General features: G+C 38.3%; 1 protein-coding gene across 1 annotated transcript; it reads right to left on the bottom strand.

Annotated features, from left to right (window-relative positions):
- Positions 1–1,245: 1,245 nt before the first annotated feature.
- Positions 1,246–22,230, bottom strand: hrasb (HRas proto-oncogene, GTPase b). Its single transcript, XM_044124617.1, has 6 exons — positions 21,927–22,230; positions 9,342–9,480; positions 6,464–6,642; positions 4,946–5,105; positions 4,176–4,300; positions 1,246–3,898 (listed from the first exon to the last, which is right to left on the bottom strand). Exons 2-5 carry the CDS (start codon positions 9,450–9,452, stop codon positions 4,181–4,183), a joined length of 570 nt encoding a protein of 189 aa, XP_043980552.1. The 5' UTR covers positions 9,453–9,480; positions 21,927–22,230; the 3' UTR covers positions 1,246–3,898; positions 4,176–4,180.
- Between the last annotated feature and the right edge of the window lie 443 nt (positions 22,231–22,673).

Below are 22,673 nucleotides of genomic sequence, written 5' to 3'. Positions count from 1 at the left end.
TGTCATTCGATCACCGTCCTTGGATATGTTTGATGCAAACAAAACCAGCAGTTATAGAGATGCTCTGACCTAGATTTCTGGGTATCCCAATGTGACCCTTGTCAAACTTTCTGTCTGAGTTCTACACAGAACCTTTGTGATCACAGACAGACCATTTATGCTTTCTCTGAAACCAGTTGGGTTTGGTCTCTGGGTTCCATTAGTTTTGGCTCCCACGGGTATCCTGTCTGCCCAAGAATGCCACTCTGAGCCTGGGACACTGCTGGATCTTTAGTATGCTGTAGTCCAGACATTGTTGTGGTTCCTCTCTTTAGAAACCAGAACCGAATTGTGAAACGATAGTATTGCTAAATAAGATGTCTCATCTCAACCACAGGCAGACCAAGGCAAATAAAATAATCATGCAGGAACTTCAGAGATCAGGTTGTGAATAACAAGTAATGAAACATAATCTAAGTTATTCATTTTTTTCCCCACCAGGGGGTCTTTTTGTGGGCTCAAGTGTCCCTTATATGACAGTAGGCTGACAGGAAAGGGGGGAAGACATGCGGCAAATGTCTGCCGGGTCCAAGAATTGAACCCGCGACGGCTGCATTGAGGACTCAAGGCCTCCAAATGTGGGTTGCGATATCCCCTACGCCACCACAGCACGCACAACTTAATCTAAGTTGCCCAACAATCTGTGTATCTATAAATGAATGTGTGCACGTTTGTAAGTGTAACTAGATGAATGTGGATTTAGAGTAAAGTGCTTGAGTCAGAACTAGAAAAACTCTTCATGAGTTTGGTTCATTTGACATTCTTTTAAAAGTGTCTTTTAAGAATTTACATTCAAGCAGATATCACATGTACTTTCTATTAAGGGCACACTTTTTATAACAAATCTTTCTTTTTAAAATTGGTCTGACGTAATATTATAATTTTAAATGTTATACTTTCATTAACTGTATGCAGAAAATCCTCACAATCGCCTGAAATAAAGGCCATCTAAGTGAATATGTTTCACACAGTGATAAAATTCTTAAAATAATTGACCTTTCAATAATATTCTAATCTATTGAATGGATTTGTAGTGTCCTTCACATACATTTTTTACAATGCTATGACCAGTAAACAAATCTATATCTATACAGGCCATTTATAGTTTGGTGGGATGAATATAGGCCACAGCCTTTAATGTATTCATTTCACGCAATACACACATCGGCCCGTAGATGGCAGCAGAAAAAAGAAAATGAAAAGTGGGAAAGATTCATCTTGACATCTTTATTCTTGTCCTGCAATACATTTGCCACATTGTTTTTAAAGAGTAAATACATTTTAAATAGCTACACAGCTGACATTTTCACAAAATTCTTTCACGCCTCTATTCCACGGTTTGCAAGGGGAGAAATGAGCTTTTGAGCTCATTACATTTGTGCAAACCATCACCTGCCCCATCTCAATGGTCCATACAGTCTTTGTCATGCTTGCCAAGGCTTTAAACAAGTCCGTATGATGTAGGTGATTTGATGGCCGAGTTTTGCAACAACATGCTGCTGCTTTTTCTAATGTGATGGGGGGTGGAAGGGGTTGTGTGCATAGATTTGTGAGACTATAATTATACTATAGGTGAACTGTTGTAAAAATAAAAATAAAGGGGTGGAGGGGGGTTCACCACAACTGTAACTTTATGTTACAAACTCTATTTTTTCCACCCCCCTAATTAAACAACACGGCCCAAGGTGGGGGTCAATGATAATCCCCTACATCATTTCCATAATCTTAACACAAAGTGTCTTTCAAACCAAATCTAAAAGACCCAAGCACATTCACAGTTTGTGTCTTTTCTCTGGAGGAGAAATGAACAAGTAATTAAAAACAAACTGGCCACCAGAATCCTCGTGATAATCAGACTGGTCAATATTCCTGGTTTTGACTGTACAACAATCAGCTAAGACCAGATGTAATATAAAATGCAGCCAAGTAAAATCTGTAGTCATTCACTGAAACCTGAAAATATGCCCAAGATCCACAAGTGAAGCAAATTTCAAAACTTGATAGTGGTCAAGATATTTCCACATTTGATAAATCAATCCGGTACATTTTCTTTGAATGTATATTTTTTATATATATATGTCATGTGTTTTAACAAGTAAATATCCAATCCAGAAAGATTCTATTACCGAAGAGCAAAACATAATAATAACCTGTAGTGTTTTATTTTTTCATGATTTTGTTTAACACAATCATATATTTTCAGATCAATCAACAAAAAAAAAAAATAGCAAACATCACCTCTGGTAGAGCTTGCTGCTAAGCGTGAGGTAAAAGATAAAAGATAAAGCAAAATAAACACATAAGTCTCATTTAGGCAGCAAACGAATTAGTTACGGAGAGCACAAGCCTAGAAGCATAAAAAAAAAAAAAGTCCAAGCAACACACTCCTGTAACCCACCATCCATCATCTGTTTCACACATTAGTCCCACATGTACAGTAAATATGGTTTCATAAAATAAGCACCTGACTTGCTGTTGCTCTCTTAAAAGAGCTGTAGGTGGCAGAGAAAGAGGAACTTGAGGATAGAACGGTGTGTGTGTGTGTGTTTGTGGCAAAAAAAAAAAACAAAAAAAAAACACAAACACAAACAAAAAAAACAAAACTGACGGACTCTGAGGCAGGACTTGTGCGCTACAACAGTCTGCAACACCAACTTCTGACACACCTTACTTTGGCTGCCAGGACAAGTTAGATGAGCCCTTCCTGGACCTTGGTTCCTGAGCCTTTATGATTTAAAGAAGCAAATCTTGCAGTCTGAGAATAGGAATCATTCATGAGTAAGAGCTGTAAACACCAGTTACTGAAATGAAATGTGGAGAAAAAAATAAATAAAAAATTAACTTGCACGTTTTGCACGCACCGCAACTTTCCTTGTGAAACCGAACTGAAATAGAGAAGAAGTCTGAAGAGGTGTATTTCCAACACTTGGAGTTGGGAGGGTGGAGTTCTATTGCACCAGAACGTACGTACGCTAGCCGTCACAATTATTATTTTGCAAAGACATTTCACAATGAGACATTTGTAATTAGTGAATGCAGCTGCATCCTTGAAATCAACCCATTTCAGTAATCTCCCTTCAACACATCTATCCCAAAAGAACCTTCTACCATTTCCAAGAGAGGTCAATAAAAATATCGAAGCAGGCGGCGTGTGAAATGAGCACTGTTCCAGTGGCTTTCAAATCTACCAATCACAACAAAAATCCACACTTTTCCTTTACAGTTTACACTAATTAGTACAAAAAAAAAAAAAATGTTTGTTTTTATTTTTTTCTCCAGTAGAAAAGTCCAATAACAGGAGCCGCCCAAGGAAACCCAGCACAGGTAGAGTGAGTGTGTGGAGGCTGATTATTTATGCAGTGTGACAATACAAAAGTAAAAGTTCTTTCCAGTTGTTTTCCCAAATGAAAGTCCGTCAGTACTTCCAGAGGCTCTGTAGGGAGAGGGGGATTAGGTTTCAAGGCAAGAGGGAGGGAGTAGGAAACACCCCCTCTTCACAACCAGTGTCGAGACTTAAAACAATAAGTTAGCAAGAGGAACGTGGAGCAACACAGCTTGTTTCAAGTCGTTAGTGGTGTCGCTCACAGGTCGATGCAGACCAAAACAAAACAAAACAAAAACAAGGGTAAGAAATTAGGAGATGGGACCAATCCAGTTCAGCTAGCCACTCAGGCAACAGTCCAAAAAAAATCCTCTTTTTTCAAAAGAGTCTATGGTTCAGTCAGCCGTGTTGGTTTCCTTTGAGCTTTCACTTCAGTCATCATCCTTTAGTTAAAGTTCATGTGTCATCTTTAGGTTGTTTTAGCCATCGCTTTTCGACTTTATGCTGCAGCATTTCTCCTCAACATGGAATGGAGAGCTGAAACATAAAACAACAGAAGACAGAACTGAAATGTTGTAAGTTGTGGAAAAACTAACAGAATTCTGTATTAAAATAACTTCCAGCAGTCACATGCAGGGCCGCTGAACGGTTTATATACAACTCTGCACAAGATTAATGGATGGATATTTTAATACGAATCATTTAAAAAAAATAAACAACACAGTTTCCATGACATTCATGCCCATGGTGTGTGTGTGTGCAAGCCTTGTACGGGACCAACGGAGGGACAGTTACTGAGTTCATAATGTTTTACCTGCATCACGATACCACACATCTGCAACTCATACAGTCCTGGCCGCTCTCATCAGGTGGGTTCAGCTTCCTCAGTTTGTGCTGTCTTATTTCTCTCACCAGTGTGTAGAAGGCATCCTCCACTCCCTGCAAGCACACACAAACAGGGTTGCAGAAAAATGAAGGCTCACACCACGAGAAAACCAAAGGACCACATATGTATCTTTTATAAGTAGCAGCAGGTGTGCACATCACCTGATAAAACTACCATGGCAACCCCTTCACCACTTTATAGCAAAGCATTGATTTATGCTAAATCTTTGGGTAGAAAATGTGAGTGACAAAGAATCAACAGGTTCTAGTCGGAATATAAGTATCTAAAAAAAATAATGTGTGACAGTGAGTCACAGACAGTGGGAGCTTTGCTGCAACTGAACTCAAGAAGGCTTTATAAGTGATGTAGCTCTACTCTAGGCCAAGGTAAGCTAGCCATGACTCACTGCCTGCAGCATAATAAAAATGTTCTCGGCTACAAAAATTACATCACACCACAGGCCGTGCACCGCTTTGTGTGCTTGAATATGTGAAAAGTAAAATGCTGAGACCAGATTAGAGTGCTGCAGGCTGTAATGAATTTGATTTTAACGCATAATGCAAATGGACGTTTGCCCAATTAATACATGATACAAAAAATGACTTTAAGGTTTGCGGAGATGGAAAAAAAAAACAAAAACATATCATTGAAAGCTTGAATTACTTTAGCCAAATAGAAAACAGATTCTGAACACCTACTTGTCGTGTCTTAGCTGAGGTCTCAATGTAAGGGATGCCGTAGGAGCGAGCAAGCTCCTGGGCTTGCCTTGTGTCCACTGTGCGTGCTGGGAGGTCACATTTGTTTCCCACAAGCACCATGGGTACATCATCAGAGTCTTTCACACGCTTGATCTGTTCTCTGTGAATTGAAAGATTGTAGAATTTGAGATTACATTTTACAAAAAAAATAATAATTGTCTCTCCCTATCCCTTTGTACAGATAATCTAAGGATTAATTAGGGACGGACAATGATGGGAATTCACGTGATTACAATATCAGCAAATGCATATTTTCTGTACCCTGCGTTGTGTTGCATCTGTTATGGTGAAAACAAAAGCATTGTTGATATGCAAAGCGTGAATTCCTAAAACGCTGAATACAAAATGCCACCAATCATTACATTCAAAGCAGTCTGCGGTGATCATGATATTGCACGCAATAAACGCTAACGGTACACTTGTGACATATTGTGCAGTCCTTGTAGTAGTAATCCACAATAGCATGTCTACATCTATGGGATCCTCCTGCTTCCATAAACAAGCAGAGCCCGGCACCTCTGCAGGAGAGGCAACCTATCACCCAGGGAACTTTAGGACCCAGAGGTAGAGCCATGGCAGGTCTATGCTGGGCTGTGCTGCACTGCTGAAGGAGGACAGTGGGGAGAAACAGAGGCGGGGGGAGGTGGAGGGATAGACAACAGGCAGGCGGCAAACAGCATTACCTCATCACTACAGCAGCAAGTGCCAAACGTTGTGCAGCCTGGGGGCTGGAGGGGGCGACTGAGTGAGAGCAGTGGGTCACATCAGATCAACTCATGTACAGCAGGAAGCTTCTGCCACTGTCAGCTCAGTCCATTTTCATCCTAACACTAGAACCCCGCATATATGATCCTCCCCAGCAGACAGTCAGCACTGCTATTTTAATGCACCGTCATGTGCTACCAGCAGGACTCGAGTAAAAACTCGACTGTTGCCGATAAAAACAGACGAGGGTTATTTTAACAGCTCGGAAGTTCAAACTCTTCCTAGATCTATTCTAGCACCGATTCTATGCGTTCTCTAAGACACTCCATTTTCAACAGAGCTCTGAAATTACAGTCTAATGTGATGAGAAAGACTAAATTTGACGAAGATAAAGAGCCCTGTCATCTCCAGCAGAAATTCCCCACTTCCCGCTGGCTTTCTCCTTCCTCGTCCTTGGGAGCGTTACCTCTGCCTGCTCCTCTAATTGAGTCAGGATCAATTTCATTGGCATCACACTGTAAGCCTCCAGTTGGGGGCTAAGCTTTCTTTAGCTTGTGTTAAACGCTACAGCATGACATCACCCTACTACTGCAGAGAGCTGGCACACTCACACATTGACACAAAGCCCTCTGAATCCAGACCCCATAGGAGCCCTGGTAACATATTCATGTACACATTTAGACACATGTAGGTGTATCAGATTTACTAGCAATGAAATATATTTATGTATAAAGCCGGATGTCTTCAACACACCTGTACTGGTGAATGTCCTCAAAAGACTTGGTGTTGTTGATTGCAAAAACGCAGAGGAAGCCCTCTCCTGTCCTCATATACTGATCCCTCATGGCGCTGTACTCCTCCTGACCTGCAGTGTCCAGGATATCCAGCAAGCATGTCTCCCCGTCGATCACCACTTGCTTCCGGTAGGAGTCCTTCAGAGAAAGGAGACACTCAAATGTCTTAATTTACGCCAAAAAAAAAAAGCACAGTACTCCAACAGAAATTTGTCAGAAAAGAGGGCCCTGAAGAGGACAGTGAGGGGAGTCATCTCTGAGCTCAGACATTAGAGAGTCATCGGAGTTTAGGAGCTGCAACATCAAAAGCAGAACCATCACACTGTCACCTTTAGCTTTCTGCAACACATACCTTAAAACGCTTAGCTGCTGTTACGATTAAGAAGACACACATCGAATGTGTTCGTTTAAACAGAAAAGTCTTTTTTCAGACCACTACTACAAATTTAGTCAAATTTAATAACTCAGGTGGCAGATTGGGATGTTCAAAACACGAGGATGATTGAGTATTGTTAACAGAATGTGAAGGTTAATCTTTGAAGACATTGAACAAAGAGTTTTATAAAGGTTAATTTTATTTTGTCAATAAAAAATAAAAAAAGTTCTACCACCACAAAAATCAGGAAATTAGCTGATCGCCTGTTCCTTTAGTACGGCTGTGTCAAATGTTTTTTGTCCAATTTGTACATAGACTTAGTAATTAACCTGCGTGAAGTTAGACTGAAAATGTTGTAAGATTACTGTTTAATCCCTCCATTAGCAAACCAGTTCTGTCGTAACCCAACATTGTGACTATCCAAACATCCAGTGTCTATGCTGGAAGGAACAGAACCACCAGTCAGCCTCAGGAGTTTCCCCAGAGCGATTAATCACCTGTTGCGTCGACATTGGACTCATCCAACCAGAGATGGATGCTGGAACTGGATCACCGGAGACCCAGTCCAAGTTTTAAAAAAAATAATAATAAAAATAATCAGTCGGACCTCGAGTAAGGCGTTCCATGTTTTACTAGAGCTTCTATCTAGTGTTGGTGAAGTTTATTCATCAGTGCTAGACCATGAAATCTTTTTTCTTTTGACTTCTGAGAAATGACTAAACTCATAATTTTGTGAGATTTAAAAAAAATATATATTTAAGTGTGGCAGTGAATGGCTAGCAAGCTATCCAGACTTTTGATGACTTTAGCAACTTAAGTCAACTCAAAATGAAAGTGTTTGTATCAAAGGGCTACAAGCCTCAAAGGATCTACAATTTCACAACCGGCACTTGGTACCTCTTTTTAACAGCCAAACAACGACCACAGAGTTACATAAACTGTGCCTGGCAGTGTTATCAATCCGCTACATAGGCTGGAATATTCCAGTGTGTTTTAGTGTTTGCAAAAAAACATAAAGTAAACCTTTGGATTCTGTCAGATGTGCTACAACATCAAAGAGAATGTTTTCCGATCCTCTCTGCCTCAAGGGATTCTAGTTGTTGCTGAGAATGAACCCCAAGGAATCATGTTTGGCTGATTCACCAAATCAGTTGATGAGGGAGATTTATACAGCTAGCCTGTTAGCTTCCAAGACCTTCATGAATGTACATTATTTTTCCCCACAAGTTCATAGAAAAAAATGCCAAAACCAGTTGGCATTTTTTCAAGAAGTCCATATTCAAGTTAGTTAGTGATTTTTAAAATACTTATCTGTAATACACTGTATTACAAGTGGAGGAAAATTAAATGATAATAAATAAGAGACATTGTCTAAATATGTGAATTACAAACAAATAGTTCAAGGGAGATCTGATGTAGGCTGCTGCATGTTCCAGCTGACATGTCTTGCTGTTGGGTCACTGAGGGCGAGGAAGGATGTCCAGTAGAACGATGGGCATGGTTAGATTTCGGTCATCGAGTATCAATCTCTACTTCCCATTAAACCTTGGCCCATTTTCAGATCACATGAAAAATTAGGGGATCAGAGGAGCAGAGTATCAGAGCCAATGTTTAGCCTTCCAACATGCAGTCGCACAAAAAAACATGGAGTGCTCTCCCTTTGTTTGTTCGAGCATAGGGGCCAGGAATGCAAATACACAAAAAGGACATTGTCTGGCCAGAGGCAGGCGTGGTGAGAAAGTGAGGGAGAGAGGGGAGACTGATAGAAAAAGAGAGAAAAGAGAAGAGGGAAATATCCTCCCTGGCTGCCTTCTTGATACAAGCATTGCAACCTTTTTCTCTATACGAGATCCATGATGATGTAAAATATAAGGGTCGAGCAAACGTCTTCAAAGTCTGAACATTTTGGAGAATCGACAGAAGATCCAATGCATTTAGTGAGAGAAACATGGCTCAGATCAAGCCTTCATGTCAGCGAGGTTCACAGAACGCTCTATGCTTCTGCCATGTAAGCCGCTAAAATGTCATGTCAAAGCATTTCCACAGCTCAGACTGCATTTAATGACATACCAGACGAAGATCCTGAGTGACCTGATGTTTCTCAGGCAGTAAGAACCAAAGATTAATGCAGCTTGCTGCTGTAATCTGCCCACAAATAAAGGCAATTACATGAAATTAGACATATTACACATTTTTCTGTTTAATTTTTTTGTTAGTATGGATTATTAGGCCACCATACCATGAAAATCTGATTCGAGCCTCTATGCCTAATATCCAAACTATAAAGATAGATTCTTAAAATAGAGATAAATCATCCACTGTTGGATAAAACCAGAACTAATACAAAAACACAACAGTTCAAGAGGGAATAATTAATACTTTTTTTTAGCATTATGATCTACTCAGTGCCACTTCAAGCTCTGGGTGACATCCACAGGAATAATAGAACATGCAGTCATACCTCTATAGTAGGGTCGTATTCGTCCACAAAGTGGTTCTGGATGAGCTGGATGGTGAGCGCACTCTTGCCCACACCTCCAGCTCCCACCACCACCAGCTTATACTCTGTCATGTTTGCCGCTGCCGTCCACAACGCGACGCTGACGGAGAGAGAAGAAAGAGGGCGTTAAAAATTAGCATGTTAGGAAAAGATTAAAGGTAAAAAAATTAAATTAAGAACCAAGCTGTGAAAAGTTTTCAAGTCATTAGGTCATTCATGACATGAGGTACAGATAAAAACATCCGATGACAGCCTGACTGCCCGTTGGCGAGAAGAAGCAGCATTTTTACATGTGTTTGGGTAGGTTTTCAGTGGGGGCTTGAAGTCGAACCCCTCAAAAGGGGAATGTGAAAAATGTGCTGACGGTACTCAGTGTTCCCATCCTTGACCACAGTAAAGAGAGAGCATGAGAGTGGGAGCAGCGAAGGAAGGAGAAAAGAAGGAAGAACACAATGACACTGGCAGACGGATCCTCATCACTCAGGCTTCAGATTACTAAAACCTGCCTTTTAACCTTGATAGACAGAGGCCACAGACAAATACCGGGGATCCAGCAAGACACAAATTCAATGAAACAGAATCTTTACTTGTTTTTACCTCAAATTTTCTCCATAGTCAACATCAGCAGGAATAAAAATTAAGAGATGTTAAGGGGGAGTGTGGTTTAAATCTTTTTACCCTTAAATCCATGCATGGTTGAAATAATGTATTCTCTTAAATAAGCACACACCTGTCACTCACTAATGATTGGCTAAATGTTCCATACCTAGTTGAAGAGTTTTGCAAAAACCAATATTCTTCGGACAGAATCCGTTCTCGATCTTGTTTTTCTTTTCATCAGAAAAGGTAACGTGTATTTGTTTAATTGGTTTTCTGGCACAGACCTGGCTTTTAAGCATAGTTCAGACATTTTTAAAGACTTGAGGTCAGTGGACGTTCCAGAGGCTAAGAGCTAGCCCTCTTTATCAATTCCAAAGTCGACTTTGACAAGAAGAACCAGAAAAGGCCTCAACACCACTGTTGTTTTAGCAGTGGTATAAGTTTAACATACCCATGGACTCAGAGGAAACCGACAAAAAAAGGCACCTGCTCTAAAAATGGATGCCACCCATCTTGACTGAAATTTGCTCCTCTCCACAAAGAGAAGCCAAATGCCCTCTGGAGAAAACTTTAGAAGTCAAGAGTCAAGGTATTTGACCGCAATTACAAGAAGAATGTTTAGAGGAGTAAATGTGTGACTTTCAGATACAAGATCATTGTAACAACAGTCAGGAATGGTGGTGGCAGATCAAGTTGATCTGCTTGATGGTGCATCTAAGATTGGCCAACGTCTACAAAAAACATAAAAGAACCACATCGAAACTCTTCAGCTTAATGAAATTAAATAAAGCTGTAAGTCTACTCAGTGCAATAAAAAAGGGAAAAAAAATCAAAAATAAATCATGACAAACTGTCACTTTGCATCAAAATAGCTGGATGGGCTTCAAAACCAAATCAAATTGAAACACTTCTCAAATAACTGGGAGAATTTAAAACTCAAACACTGACATGCATGAAAAATCCTGGTGTTATCTAAAAAAACGATAAGAGCTTTAAAAACCCTTAACTGTCATAAGAACAACAGTGTTCTTATGTTCTCTCCATTGACTTATAGTTAAGGGGTTTAAGAATTTCCTTGCTTCTGGTTGAATGGCATAAAGTAGGAAAGATGTTGATTAACAAACCTACAGTTTGTTCATATATAGTTTAAATCATACCATTGGTGTATTTCTCTTTATAGAAAACAAAAGCTAATAGAAAGAAGAGATGGTCACACAGATCCAATGACATCAACAAACTGCTGCACTGCTCACCGGTAAAGTTCCAGGTGTCAGCAAGTGAGTAGACATATGGATGTTTTACACAATGCTCTGAAGTAGAGTGTGACTCAGTTTATGGAAAAACTACAAAAAGGTTTCTAAACCTCCTGACCTGAGAATTATCCAATCTCAACCCCACCTTTACTCCCCTCCCCAAAAGAGAAAAAAACCCTAACTGATTCATTCACTTAAAAAAAAAGTCTAACCTCAGATGATGATTTTGTCAGAAACAGGTTCATGACTAATGCCTGTGGCACCAGCTTGACGTCAGATGATGCCATCATGATGTCACCTCTCATTACAACAATTAGGAAAATAACGGGGATTTCTATAGACGTCAAGACGTTATGGTTCTGAAGAACTTCATTTTTTCATTTTCGATGTGGCAGGACATATTTGTGCACATTCAAACTTCGGTTTTGCAATAAAACACAAATCTTATGTTAATCAATGTTATATTTATAGTACGTAATTGGGTGTCTGTGTCAGATGTCCTGTTTGGCAAACTTCACTGATTGATATTTAATCATAGTTTTAAATGTGTGACATTTGTAAATATGTTACTTTTTAATGCATATTTTTTTTTTAAATGTAATCCTTAATTTTACCTTAATCCTTCATCCTAGGTGTGTTTCTCTCATTTCTTGCTGTTTTGATGAAATACTCAAAGAAATAAAAATGAAAAAGCTAGCTAGGACTAATATGCATATAAGGTCTCCTTGCCTAATGTTTTGTGAAAGGTTTGAAAAAGAAAATCATTAACCCACACCACCTGTTACAGTGTGTATCCAGTGCATTAAGGTACTATGGACCTTACCAGAGGGGCCGCTTTTCATTGGCTGATGCTCTTTCTACGTGGTCACGTGGGTGGCCGTCTCACAAACACTAGCTTCCCGTTAGCTAAGTACAGCATAATAGCAGTTCTGGTACAACTTCTACACCTTGAAGCCTGTCTGCTACACAGTCTAACGTTAGCTAAACAGATCAATATGCAATGTGTACTGTATCTGACACACACTAAAGATTTTATTTTAGCAGAAAAGGCTTTGGACTAAATTGTTACTCGTGTTAGCCTCTGTAGCACCAAGTACAGCTAGTAAATCAACCATCGCTGTGTTCAGGGAAGCGCTGTTTAATAATCCAGAAATAAATATCAAGCCTGGAAACTTGATGTCGTAACGGACTGAATGTTTTGTTTTTAACGTAATCTTTGCTCGTCTTGAACAGGTGTGCTTAAACCACAAAGAGAGACAGACTAAAAAATGAGTTGATCACCTGAAAATGGGCATTAACTGCTCTCATTTAATCACAATGATACACTTCATGTTCCAGCATAACATCCCCAATATACAAACAAACATCAAATAGATTTCATAAAATTTTAACAAACAAATGGCTTCTTTACCTTAACAGAGCTCTTTGGTTCCTCTTATCAGTCTGTAGCTTCTCATATTGAGGTCATCAAACCAAATTTCAGATCTACCATAACTGACTGACTGACACCTGCTGACCTCAGGTTTGCAACCAGCTTGTGACTGAAAACCAGTAACCTCAGATGATCAAACTTGTTCATCCTCATCCATCCATTTTCTTACACCTTTGTCCCCAGTGGGGTCGGGAGGTGCTGGTGTCTGTCTCTAGCCAACGTTCCGGGCGAGAGGCCGGTCATCCTGTCACCCTGGACAGGTCGCCAGTCCGTCGCAGGCTACATTTTTCTATTATGTTATTTGTTTAGTACTGTTCCTTCACCACATCTGCTATGCACTGCTGTTCGTAGGAATACTAAACCTTTCCTGTGCTTAGAGTATTTTGTTCATCAACTTTATGTATTAAAGAAAAAAAATACCTGTATCAAACTTCTTTAATTAATGTGTTTTATTTGAGCAACATAAGGTATAAATGATGCTCTTTCTGTTTTGAATAAAAGCAATTATGGTATGATACCATGAGAATATCATGCTGGTCCATGTCTGCATGTAACCTGCTGAAAGGACACTTGCACTTCATCAGTATACAATAAAGTCTTTTAACATAGTTTTCAATTTATTGAGTTTTAAAAATTATTAATTTTTATTTTTTTTTAAACCAGTTTTGGAAATAAGTTCACATATTAAATGTGTTTAAACCATTTTATTGAGCCGACAGCAACATGCTCTCTCCGCTTAGCAGCCAGCGCAGAGCCAGTTAATGGGAAAATAAGAAAATTCAGCGATTTTGAACAAATAAAAATCGAAATTGGTGAAGCTACATGAAAAAATAAATATTTTTTAGTACAAACCACCGGATGAATATAACAATTTAAATTACTTTATGATTATATATTTTCTTTCTTTCCATGATGGCTGGTGAGGCACTGCCTCACCTGCCTCCCCTGACCGCACGTCACTGGTTTACATAGAAATAATGCGCTACGAGGCTTTGCTTGTGAGACTTGCGGTCACGTGGGTCGGTTGTGGGCGGAGCTTGGTAAGGTCCATCACAGGCAAGGGTCACATATGCCATTGAACCTTGTGTGGGCAAAGATAAGTCTTCTGCCATTTGAAATTCACTTTTCCGTCCATTAGACAAACTCTTTGCTCACCAATGATTTTAGTTAAAATTCAGTTCTTTAGCAAGAGAAGAAATACACTAGCGTCGTCCCTGGAGTGTAGTTTCAGAAAGAAGCGCAGCAATTTTCCGAAACAGAGCAACACTTCAAAGAAACAAAAAGAAAGCAAATAATTACAGAAACTGCCTTCATGTGGCAAATCAAGTTGAAAATGAAAAACGGCCGACAACTTGTCACACTCGGTGTTATCTTTGGGTGTGGTGTTGTATTATTAGAATCTCAGAGCAAAAAGGCTGTGTTATTTGCATATAAACCGTGCCACTGTGCTGTGTGGGCAGACTAATATTAGCCAACAGAACGACCAGAACGATGTTAATGATTGACAGGAAAGCAGGGCTCCATACTGAAAATGGGCATTAACTGCTCTCATTTAATCACAATGATACACTTCATGTTCCAGCATAACATCCCCAATATACAAACCTGGGCGGAACATGTAGCACATAATGCTCCTTTTGTAAAAACACAGAGAAACCTTTTAACTTCATTGTGGACCATAAAAATCAACTAAAGTAGCTTCTTCTGAGTTGATCTCAAAGACCTGAGCAAGTATCAGATGTACAGTCTTGTCATCAAGGTATATCAAAGAAAGGGAATAAAATGGAAAACATAAAAACAATTACAAAATCAAAATTTTTCATCCCACCATCCATCCATTTTCTTACACCTTTGTCCCCAGTCCTGTCACCCTGGACAGGTATTTTTCTATTATGTTATTTGTTTAGTACTGTTCCTTCACCACATCTGCTATGCACTGCTGTTCGTAGGAATACTAAACCTTTCCTGTGCTTAGAGTATTTTGTTCATCAACTTTATGTATTAAAGAAAAAAAAATACCTGTATCAAACTTCTTTAATTAATGTGTTTTATTTGAGCAACATAAGGTATAAATGATGCTCTTTCTGTTTTGAATAAAAGCAATTATGGTATGATACCATGAGAATATCATGCTGGTCCATGTCTGCATGTAACCTGCTGAAAGGACACTTGCACTTCATCAGTATACAATAAAGTCTTTTAACATAGTTTTCAATTTATTGAGTTTTAAAAATTATTAATTTTTTTTTTTTTAAACCAGTTGAAACAATCACATTTTTAAAGTGAAAAAAACAAACAAAAAAAACCTTATTAGCAACAGAAAAGGTAATTGATAAATACGGTTACATACATAGCCAGTTGTATTACACATTCGACTTTAATTATCCCTAGTCTTTTCAACTTAATCTGTTTATAACAAACCACACTTGACTTTAACTAATCAAATAACCTGACCACTTCAGCAATTTCTACCTAACCAGCAGCTCAATGATTCAGCTCCTATTTATATTACTATTAAAGTTTATTTGTGTAAAGTACTGTATGCATGTATGACTTTCATTCATTTGCAATACTGAGTTACAGTTGAATGGACCACACCATTTTGTGTAACAGACAAATATACATTTTGTAATGAGTTATACTTTAATGTTACCTTACTATGATAAAAAATTATTCAATAAACATCAATTTATTGTTATATGCCAGTGCAAGAAGTTGCATGAAAATTAAAGATATTAAAGAATTTAGTAGAGATAGAAAACATAGCTCAGAACTCTGCATTGTCAATAATAATTGAAAAGCAATCTACATGAAAAACCAACAAGAAGTACAAAATTCTAGAAATGATGAATGCGACAGCTTTGACTAAGGCCGCCCAATATTAGCAAATGTGATAAATTTGATGAATGGTGTGATAATGACATGATTTGTGGTAAATAAACAAATAAATAAACAGGGCTAATGTGTTCCTGCTTTGGGTTCATAACAAATATATGATACTATGGAATCTATGCAGCTACTGGGGAAAAAAAAAATACATTAAATGTTTCAATCTCAACAACAACATTTTATTTAAAAAGTTTTTTTCTGGCTGACATTGCTGTTTTGGCAATAAAACAGCTGAGTTGCAGCATCTTAATGACTCGGCCACTTACATTTTTATGCTGCATTAAATAACAAGGGTCACCAAATGTACTGCAGACCCAGAGAGCCTGAATGCATGGCACTTAAAAAATTAGCCAACACTTACTGCAGCTCAGGCACTTCTTCACAATACACATGCTGTTTAGAGTGATACTACAACAACAATACATTTGTGATATATTGTGATGGCCAAGTTGTCACTCCTATCCTACATACATCTGTGTATAAAAGCTGTTGAAGCACAGACTGAAGCCGTAGCCTAGGTTATGTGAAACTCACCCAAATTTTCGAATGCGTTCGGCTTCGCAATGCTCTTAACACTGTAGTTATTTACGCTCATGCATCTTTTCATACCATACTTTTATCTTCCACTAAACCTTTCACTAAAATGCTTGCACACAGAACAGCTTCTTTGGCCTAAACCTCTTGTGGCTTCACCTCCACGTGGAAAGCGTCTACTGGAAAACTGTTATGCCAGCAGTTACACAGCAGTTCTTTTATGTTATGGGATACATATGTTACTGGTCACATGTAATAACCGAACTAGCTGAAAAACAGAATTTGGGGATTTCTAATCATCAAATTAACAAACAGCTGAAATAATGACAATGCGTACTTAAACTATTTGAGTTTTACTTTTTTAATAGGATTCTTGCAAGCAATATCATTTTCAATAATATTCCAGAATATTTGGTATTTTTTCTGATCACCACCACACAACTTTCCCTGAGTTTTAGCATCTTAGTCACAAAGATCAAGATTGGGCATGAAAGTCCAGCCAATTGACCAAGTGCCTTTAAGCAAAAACTTCATTACTAAACCGTTTGATTTTAATTTTCATACATTTAAAATGTGACAATGATGTAATTAATTGAATACATTACACTAAAATAAATCAGACGCAAGTTGTATGTAATGATTTTTCACCAACTGGTTTGGTCTCTATCTTAAACACATAGCTGACCTCATTCTCTGAATTGAGAGAATCAAATATATTTGTACTTTTGTTGCTATGCAGCCGCCCAAATGTGCTAAATGTCGAACTAAACGTTTAAATGTTGGAATATTTCCGAAGCTCTAAAATGTGCAATCCTGTGGCCTTGTCCAGTTATGACCAAACCCAATCCACCAAAAATCTGACCAATAGGGAGGGGCCCCTTTGGTTTAACAAACACAGACCGCTACTGTGACCAAAATGTTTTTTTAAAATAAAATGTAAAATATTTTTATATTCTATTTTTTTTTTAAAAGCCAACAGAAACAATTAGTACAGAGAAAGCTAAAATTTCACACAGCAATACTAGTTTGATCAAAATCTAGAGCCTTAAGATGCTAATTCAACCTGTCTGCGTCTGCTTCTGAGAGACTACAGGAAGCAAAGCAGACACTCATGCCATCTTCACAAACTAGGCCATGGGAGCATCTGATTAATAATCCACACATACATATGGAGATGAAGAGCAAAATGAATCATTGATGGATGCTGTCTGGTTCCTGAAGCCACTTGTTGTCACTGGGGGCTTAAACCGAGCTGGTCTTCGTGCAGATGGAAAGGAGGCATGAAAACACAGTCGTCTGTGTTTGCAGAAACCTCGTCCACTTTCCTGCCACGGAGAAGGAGAAAGCAGCTGAGCTCTCTGTTAGAGACGCTGGAAATTTTAATGTTTACAAACCTTTAATTTCATTATTGTCTTTGCTAATTTCAGCATCGTTAGTACAGCAGTTGCAGTCTTTTATGTGAACACAGACTGAGACACCTCGATGTTTAAAGCAATAAATGTGATATGCAAAGTGTGAAGTATTAACATTTTTAGTGATATTTGGCCTCTTTTATATCTATAGGTAGAGTACGGTAGTTGTTTTTTTGCTGCAGATGCATATTTTGCTACAAATGATAAAGAATACACTACAGGAATGCTGCCATTACATTTTAAACAAAATGTGTATTGTCTTATTTTAAAAACCAAATTGAATTATTTGGTATGTACACCTATTAATGCATTTGTGATGTTATATTAAAAAAGCCTTAAAAAATCTGACAGAATGTGACAATTTTCTATCCAATTAATCAAATATCAGAATAATCAGTAACTAAAATAATCATTAGTTACACCCTACAAGACTACGAAAAGATAAAGTGATGTAGTTGACACAACCGTGCAGCTCAGGTGCAACTTTGAAGAAGCAATAGTATACAGGGAAAGAGCAACTTCGTCGCTGCAGCTGCCAAACACGCCAAGTGGCGTCCATTTCTGTTCCAAAGTTCCAAAAAACCTTTGCAGACGAGGGAACACTACCCCAGCATCTATGAGTTGAAAGGTATTTATAGCACACCACCTCCAGCATGGGAAATTAACATTTCGTTTTGAAACCCTAGAGCATCGCCTGGACCGAGAGGATAACCTTACATGACAGCTTACGGATCGCGCAGGCATGGAGAGGCAACGGGTCGGTGGGAGGGGACTCACTGCATGCCTAGAGCACAACTACCACATACAAGGGTCAACGTGGAAAAGAGAAAATGTGTAGATACCACTAGCAGTATGAAAAAGTGTAAATATCAACTAATAGGTCAGAAAGAAAAATAAATAAATAAACAAATTTTAGTTTACACAAACCTCAACATCATCACGATCTATTCAATGCACAAGAAGCAGGGCAACTGAATCCGTTATATCCTCTGTAAACATACATTCCCTCCATTAAAGTGCTTAATTGGTTATAGAATCCATACACGCAGAACCACTGCAGAGATAATAGATTTTTAATGGCGTAATGATGGTAAGGAGACCCTCTCCTGGGAAGTATCAGTCAGAAAGTGAGACTCCGAGAGCCAGGCTAAAACCTCGACAGTCCGCCACACCCTCGCGCTGTTCTCCAATGACATCATCATCATCATCATCATCATCATCATCATCATCATCCTAAACAGGACTGAAACAAGTGCTGACCAGCAAATAAGAAGTGACAAGTCGCCTTTCTGAGCAAAACATAACGAAAGCACACGAGGATTTGAGTTGAAGGAGCATGTTGGAATGAGAAAGCAGAACTCTTATCTGCTCATTTAAAGAGATGAGCAGACAAGCGGAATTTTCATTTTCTTATTTGAGATCACACCTACATGTGTGAGTACTATGAGAGGAGCAGAGAACACTCTGCTCTTGAAAGGCCCTCGAGTCCAAGTGACCTTTTTCCTACTAGGTCATCCTTTCAGCTTGTCGGGCAGGGTGGGACGACACAGGCGGCAGGCTAGAGATGAAAAGGCTAGCTGACCCCCTCCTCATATCACACACGGACACAAAACCCAGCCAGTTCGAGGCTTATCATACCGCAAACATCCCAAAACTTTGAAGTTTTGGGATGTTTTGTCGTTTTCTTTTTTCTTCATTAGTTACACCCTACAAGGACTTGGTGAATCCTGAACCCAGATGTTTTAGAGAGACAGAAACCTACACAGGGTTTCACTAATTATCAGTCATATTTCACAAGAATTGCACTTTTTTAGAATTACTGATCTACAGTAGAAAACAGATCATATATATATATATATATAAATCTGCAGTATGACTGGGCTTAAAATAACTCCAGAGCTTCAAATCTGCACATGTGGAAAGGGAAGTAAGCTTACATTGTTTGACTTGTTTTTTTGGGGGTTTTTTGTTAAAAAATTCTAACTAGGAAAACTCTCACTTCTTTTGGAATGCAGTTTGGTAATATCAAGGCCACATCTGTTCCTAGAACAGGACAGCATATTATATTCACACCTTTATCTCTGGACTTTTTCCCAGCTGGCTCCTTACTTGGCTTTCAAGGAAAACTGGAAAACTGTAGAAATTTAGAAGCAACCCAATATAAACGACTTTATGACTACCTGATGTTCACATGAAGGCAGCACAATATTAGGAAAACTCATAATTGTGTTATTGTTGCTGAATATGGCAATGAGGGCAATGGCTTGGAGTAAACCACATCTACTCTTCATCACTCTTTTGGTATTTTGTCAAGCAAAAGCTTTAGCGTCTCAGATGCAAAAACCTATATTAGTCTGGTGCATCAAGGGCAGAGAAAGTCAGTCCAGCTATCCAAATATATTACATGGTTATAGAGCTTGGATGCATAACACTTGAAATATAATACCATAGCAAACAATGCACCCAAACAGTGCATTGCAGTGGCTGTAGCGTTCATCCTGATACTTACTGTGACTGGATACATTTTGTATTTCAGCTTCGTTTTTATTGTTGCAGCTAAAAGTAGTTTTAATAGCATTGGATATCTTACTTCTGGAGAGACTGTGAATTTTGCTCCAGTCACCTGTGTAGAGATTCAACTACTGGCTAAAACCCTGAAAAAATCTTTGTGTTTGTTGTTTTGAGAATTTTCTATGAGAAAAGATTTATGAGCGAGAACATTCGGAAATCACTCGCAATTTTTTTTTTTTGAACCAATCAATATCGTAATTTCAAATATCCATGTGGCTTTATCTGAAGAAGTATGTGAACTTAATTGGGTTTTTGTTTCCAGGCAGAATAGATAAAAACAAAGAAAAATGATCAGGATGCTGCCATCATCATGTTTCACCGTGGGTATGCTATTTTTCTGATGCACAATTCTGGCCCTAATTTGTATTTTCCACATTTTCTGCAGTTACTTGTTGCTGAATATCAAAGTTTGATTTGACTTGAGACAAGTCAAATGAAGAAAAAAAAAGAAACAACAAAAAAAGTAATAAAAGAATACACCCACATTGTTAATTTATATTTTCAAGTACCTTTATACTTAAAAGTCAACCAATTTGATGCATGATTACACAAGCTGGGCAAAATAATATTGAAAGCAAGTAAATTGTAGGAGATCAGTAGTTAAGTACAGCTTCAAGGTTTTAAAATCTTGTTCACATAAAGACAGCTTTTCTCCCCTCTTCAAAAAAAATAGATTTGCATGTTTTCTTTCAAGAGTAAATCATTCCAAATGTAGCAAAGGTCAGTCTATATTTTCCCCCTAAATAGTTGTGCATTGATTATCCACACAATTATACTTCATCTACGTGGACTAATAAGCTTTCCTATGGCAACAGACTGTCCCCATAAGTCTGGTCCAGAAACTGAATGTGTTTGTCTGCCATACTCTGAATACTCTATCACTGTTTTTAAATGGTGAAATTGTATTCTATATTATGCAATATGACCTTCAAACTGAATAAATACACTGTTTCAAGTCAGTTAGCTGACATTTATTCAAATTATTATGTAGATCATTCATAAGGAGTTGAATGTTTCAGAATAACATCTAAAAACCTTTTTTTTTATTAAGCAATTTTTGACTCGTACCTTTCGACATGATACAATATTAAAATATATAGATTAATCCCAAATTCAATCTTTTAAAACACTAAGTTTGCATTTTTATTTTACCCACCTATCTTTGTGTGATTTGAAAAAAAAAGAGTTCAAGTGCATTTGAAAACCACACTTATTACGACTGCTGAAAAGACATTACTGATCGATCCATTTGCATTTTTTTCCAACTTTAGTTCCAACACATTTTCAGAAAATAGACTGTTGCATGCCGTTTCTATAAATTCCTTGTAGAAACAATTTGACTTCCGCAGTGATACGTTCAATTCTTACGGAGTGAGATGGGGCGTCACCCTATTTGTCTGTGTTTCCAATATCAGCAAATACTAAAGATTCTCCCTACGTTACTGAACATTGACAAAAAGAACGTTCACTTTTTTTCTGGATATAAATAGCCTCCACTTTCTCTTTCTGAGTCGGATAAAAGGGGATACCCAGTGACCATCATATCACTTAATTCACAAGTTTTAACACCACAACTATTTTGTGACTGTTTAGCAAACCTCGACACAAACCGGCGTCTAATCATTCATCCACAAATAAAAGAAAATATCAGTTATGAGCTGTGTAGAAAAGGTTTAGGCTCGCCGTGGGCAAGTAAAACAAAAATGTTATGATAGCTAGCTAACACGTTTTAACTATGGACCGCAATTTTATGCGGTGTGCAAAACACCGAAAGCATGTAAAAAGACGACACATACCCCCAAAAAAATTCCCTTTGAGCATATTTCTAACCCAGGAATGTGAAGTATATACTCACAACGAGCAGAGGTCTAATTACCGACAAAAGCGATGTTTCGTCAGTCGCAGAGGAAGAAAGAAATCTTTCAATTCCGTTGCCACAGTTAGATGAAAAAACAAAATGTTCCTGAGATCTGTCCAAACGTCTCTTCGCGTTATCAATATCCTTTATTTGCCAATGTAGTAGTTGATTTATTTTTCAGTAGGTAATACGCAGAAAAAAGAATCACTGGTTTTCAGTATGAAGAGCCCGCGTAGAACAATGTGCTTCCACAGTGAGAGCGGAGCAAAGGAGATGAGGAGTACAGAGCCCACGCCCAGCTCTATCAAACATAGAACCGCCCCGGTTACTGGTCTGTTACAGATGCATTCAGGGACTGTAAGAAACATGGCCACTCCATGAAAACGCCCAAGTACGACAAAAATAAATTCAAGTTTACAAATAGGTATTTGAGTTTTAAAGACAACGAAGGCCTATTTTGATCCGAAATGAGTGACGAAGGTTGCATTTTTATCCTCTCAAGACAACCATAGAGTGGCCTGTAACACATCTCGCAAACATGTACAGTTGTAACTAGAAAGCACATAGTCTAATATTTATGGTACTTAAAAATTGTCACATTTTCAGGATGCATAGCGTTTGCTATGCTCACATTTTAAATTACGATACATTTTTAATAAATATTCAACTTAATAGTGGGCACTATTTTATTTCCCCGACTGGTAGCCTGAACACTTCATATGGCTGTCGAGAACTACATATCCC

The sequence above is a fragment of the Gambusia affinis genome, linkage group LG08, assembly GCF_019740435.1.
Source record: "Gambusia affinis linkage group LG08, SWU_Gaff_1.0, whole genome shotgun sequence".
NCBI classification, from domain to species: Eukaryota; Metazoa; Chordata; class Actinopteri; order Cyprinodontiformes; family Poeciliidae; genus Gambusia; species Gambusia affinis.
The sequence above is the reverse complement of the archived record's forward strand: the minus strand, read 5'-3'. Positions and strand labels throughout refer to the sequence as shown.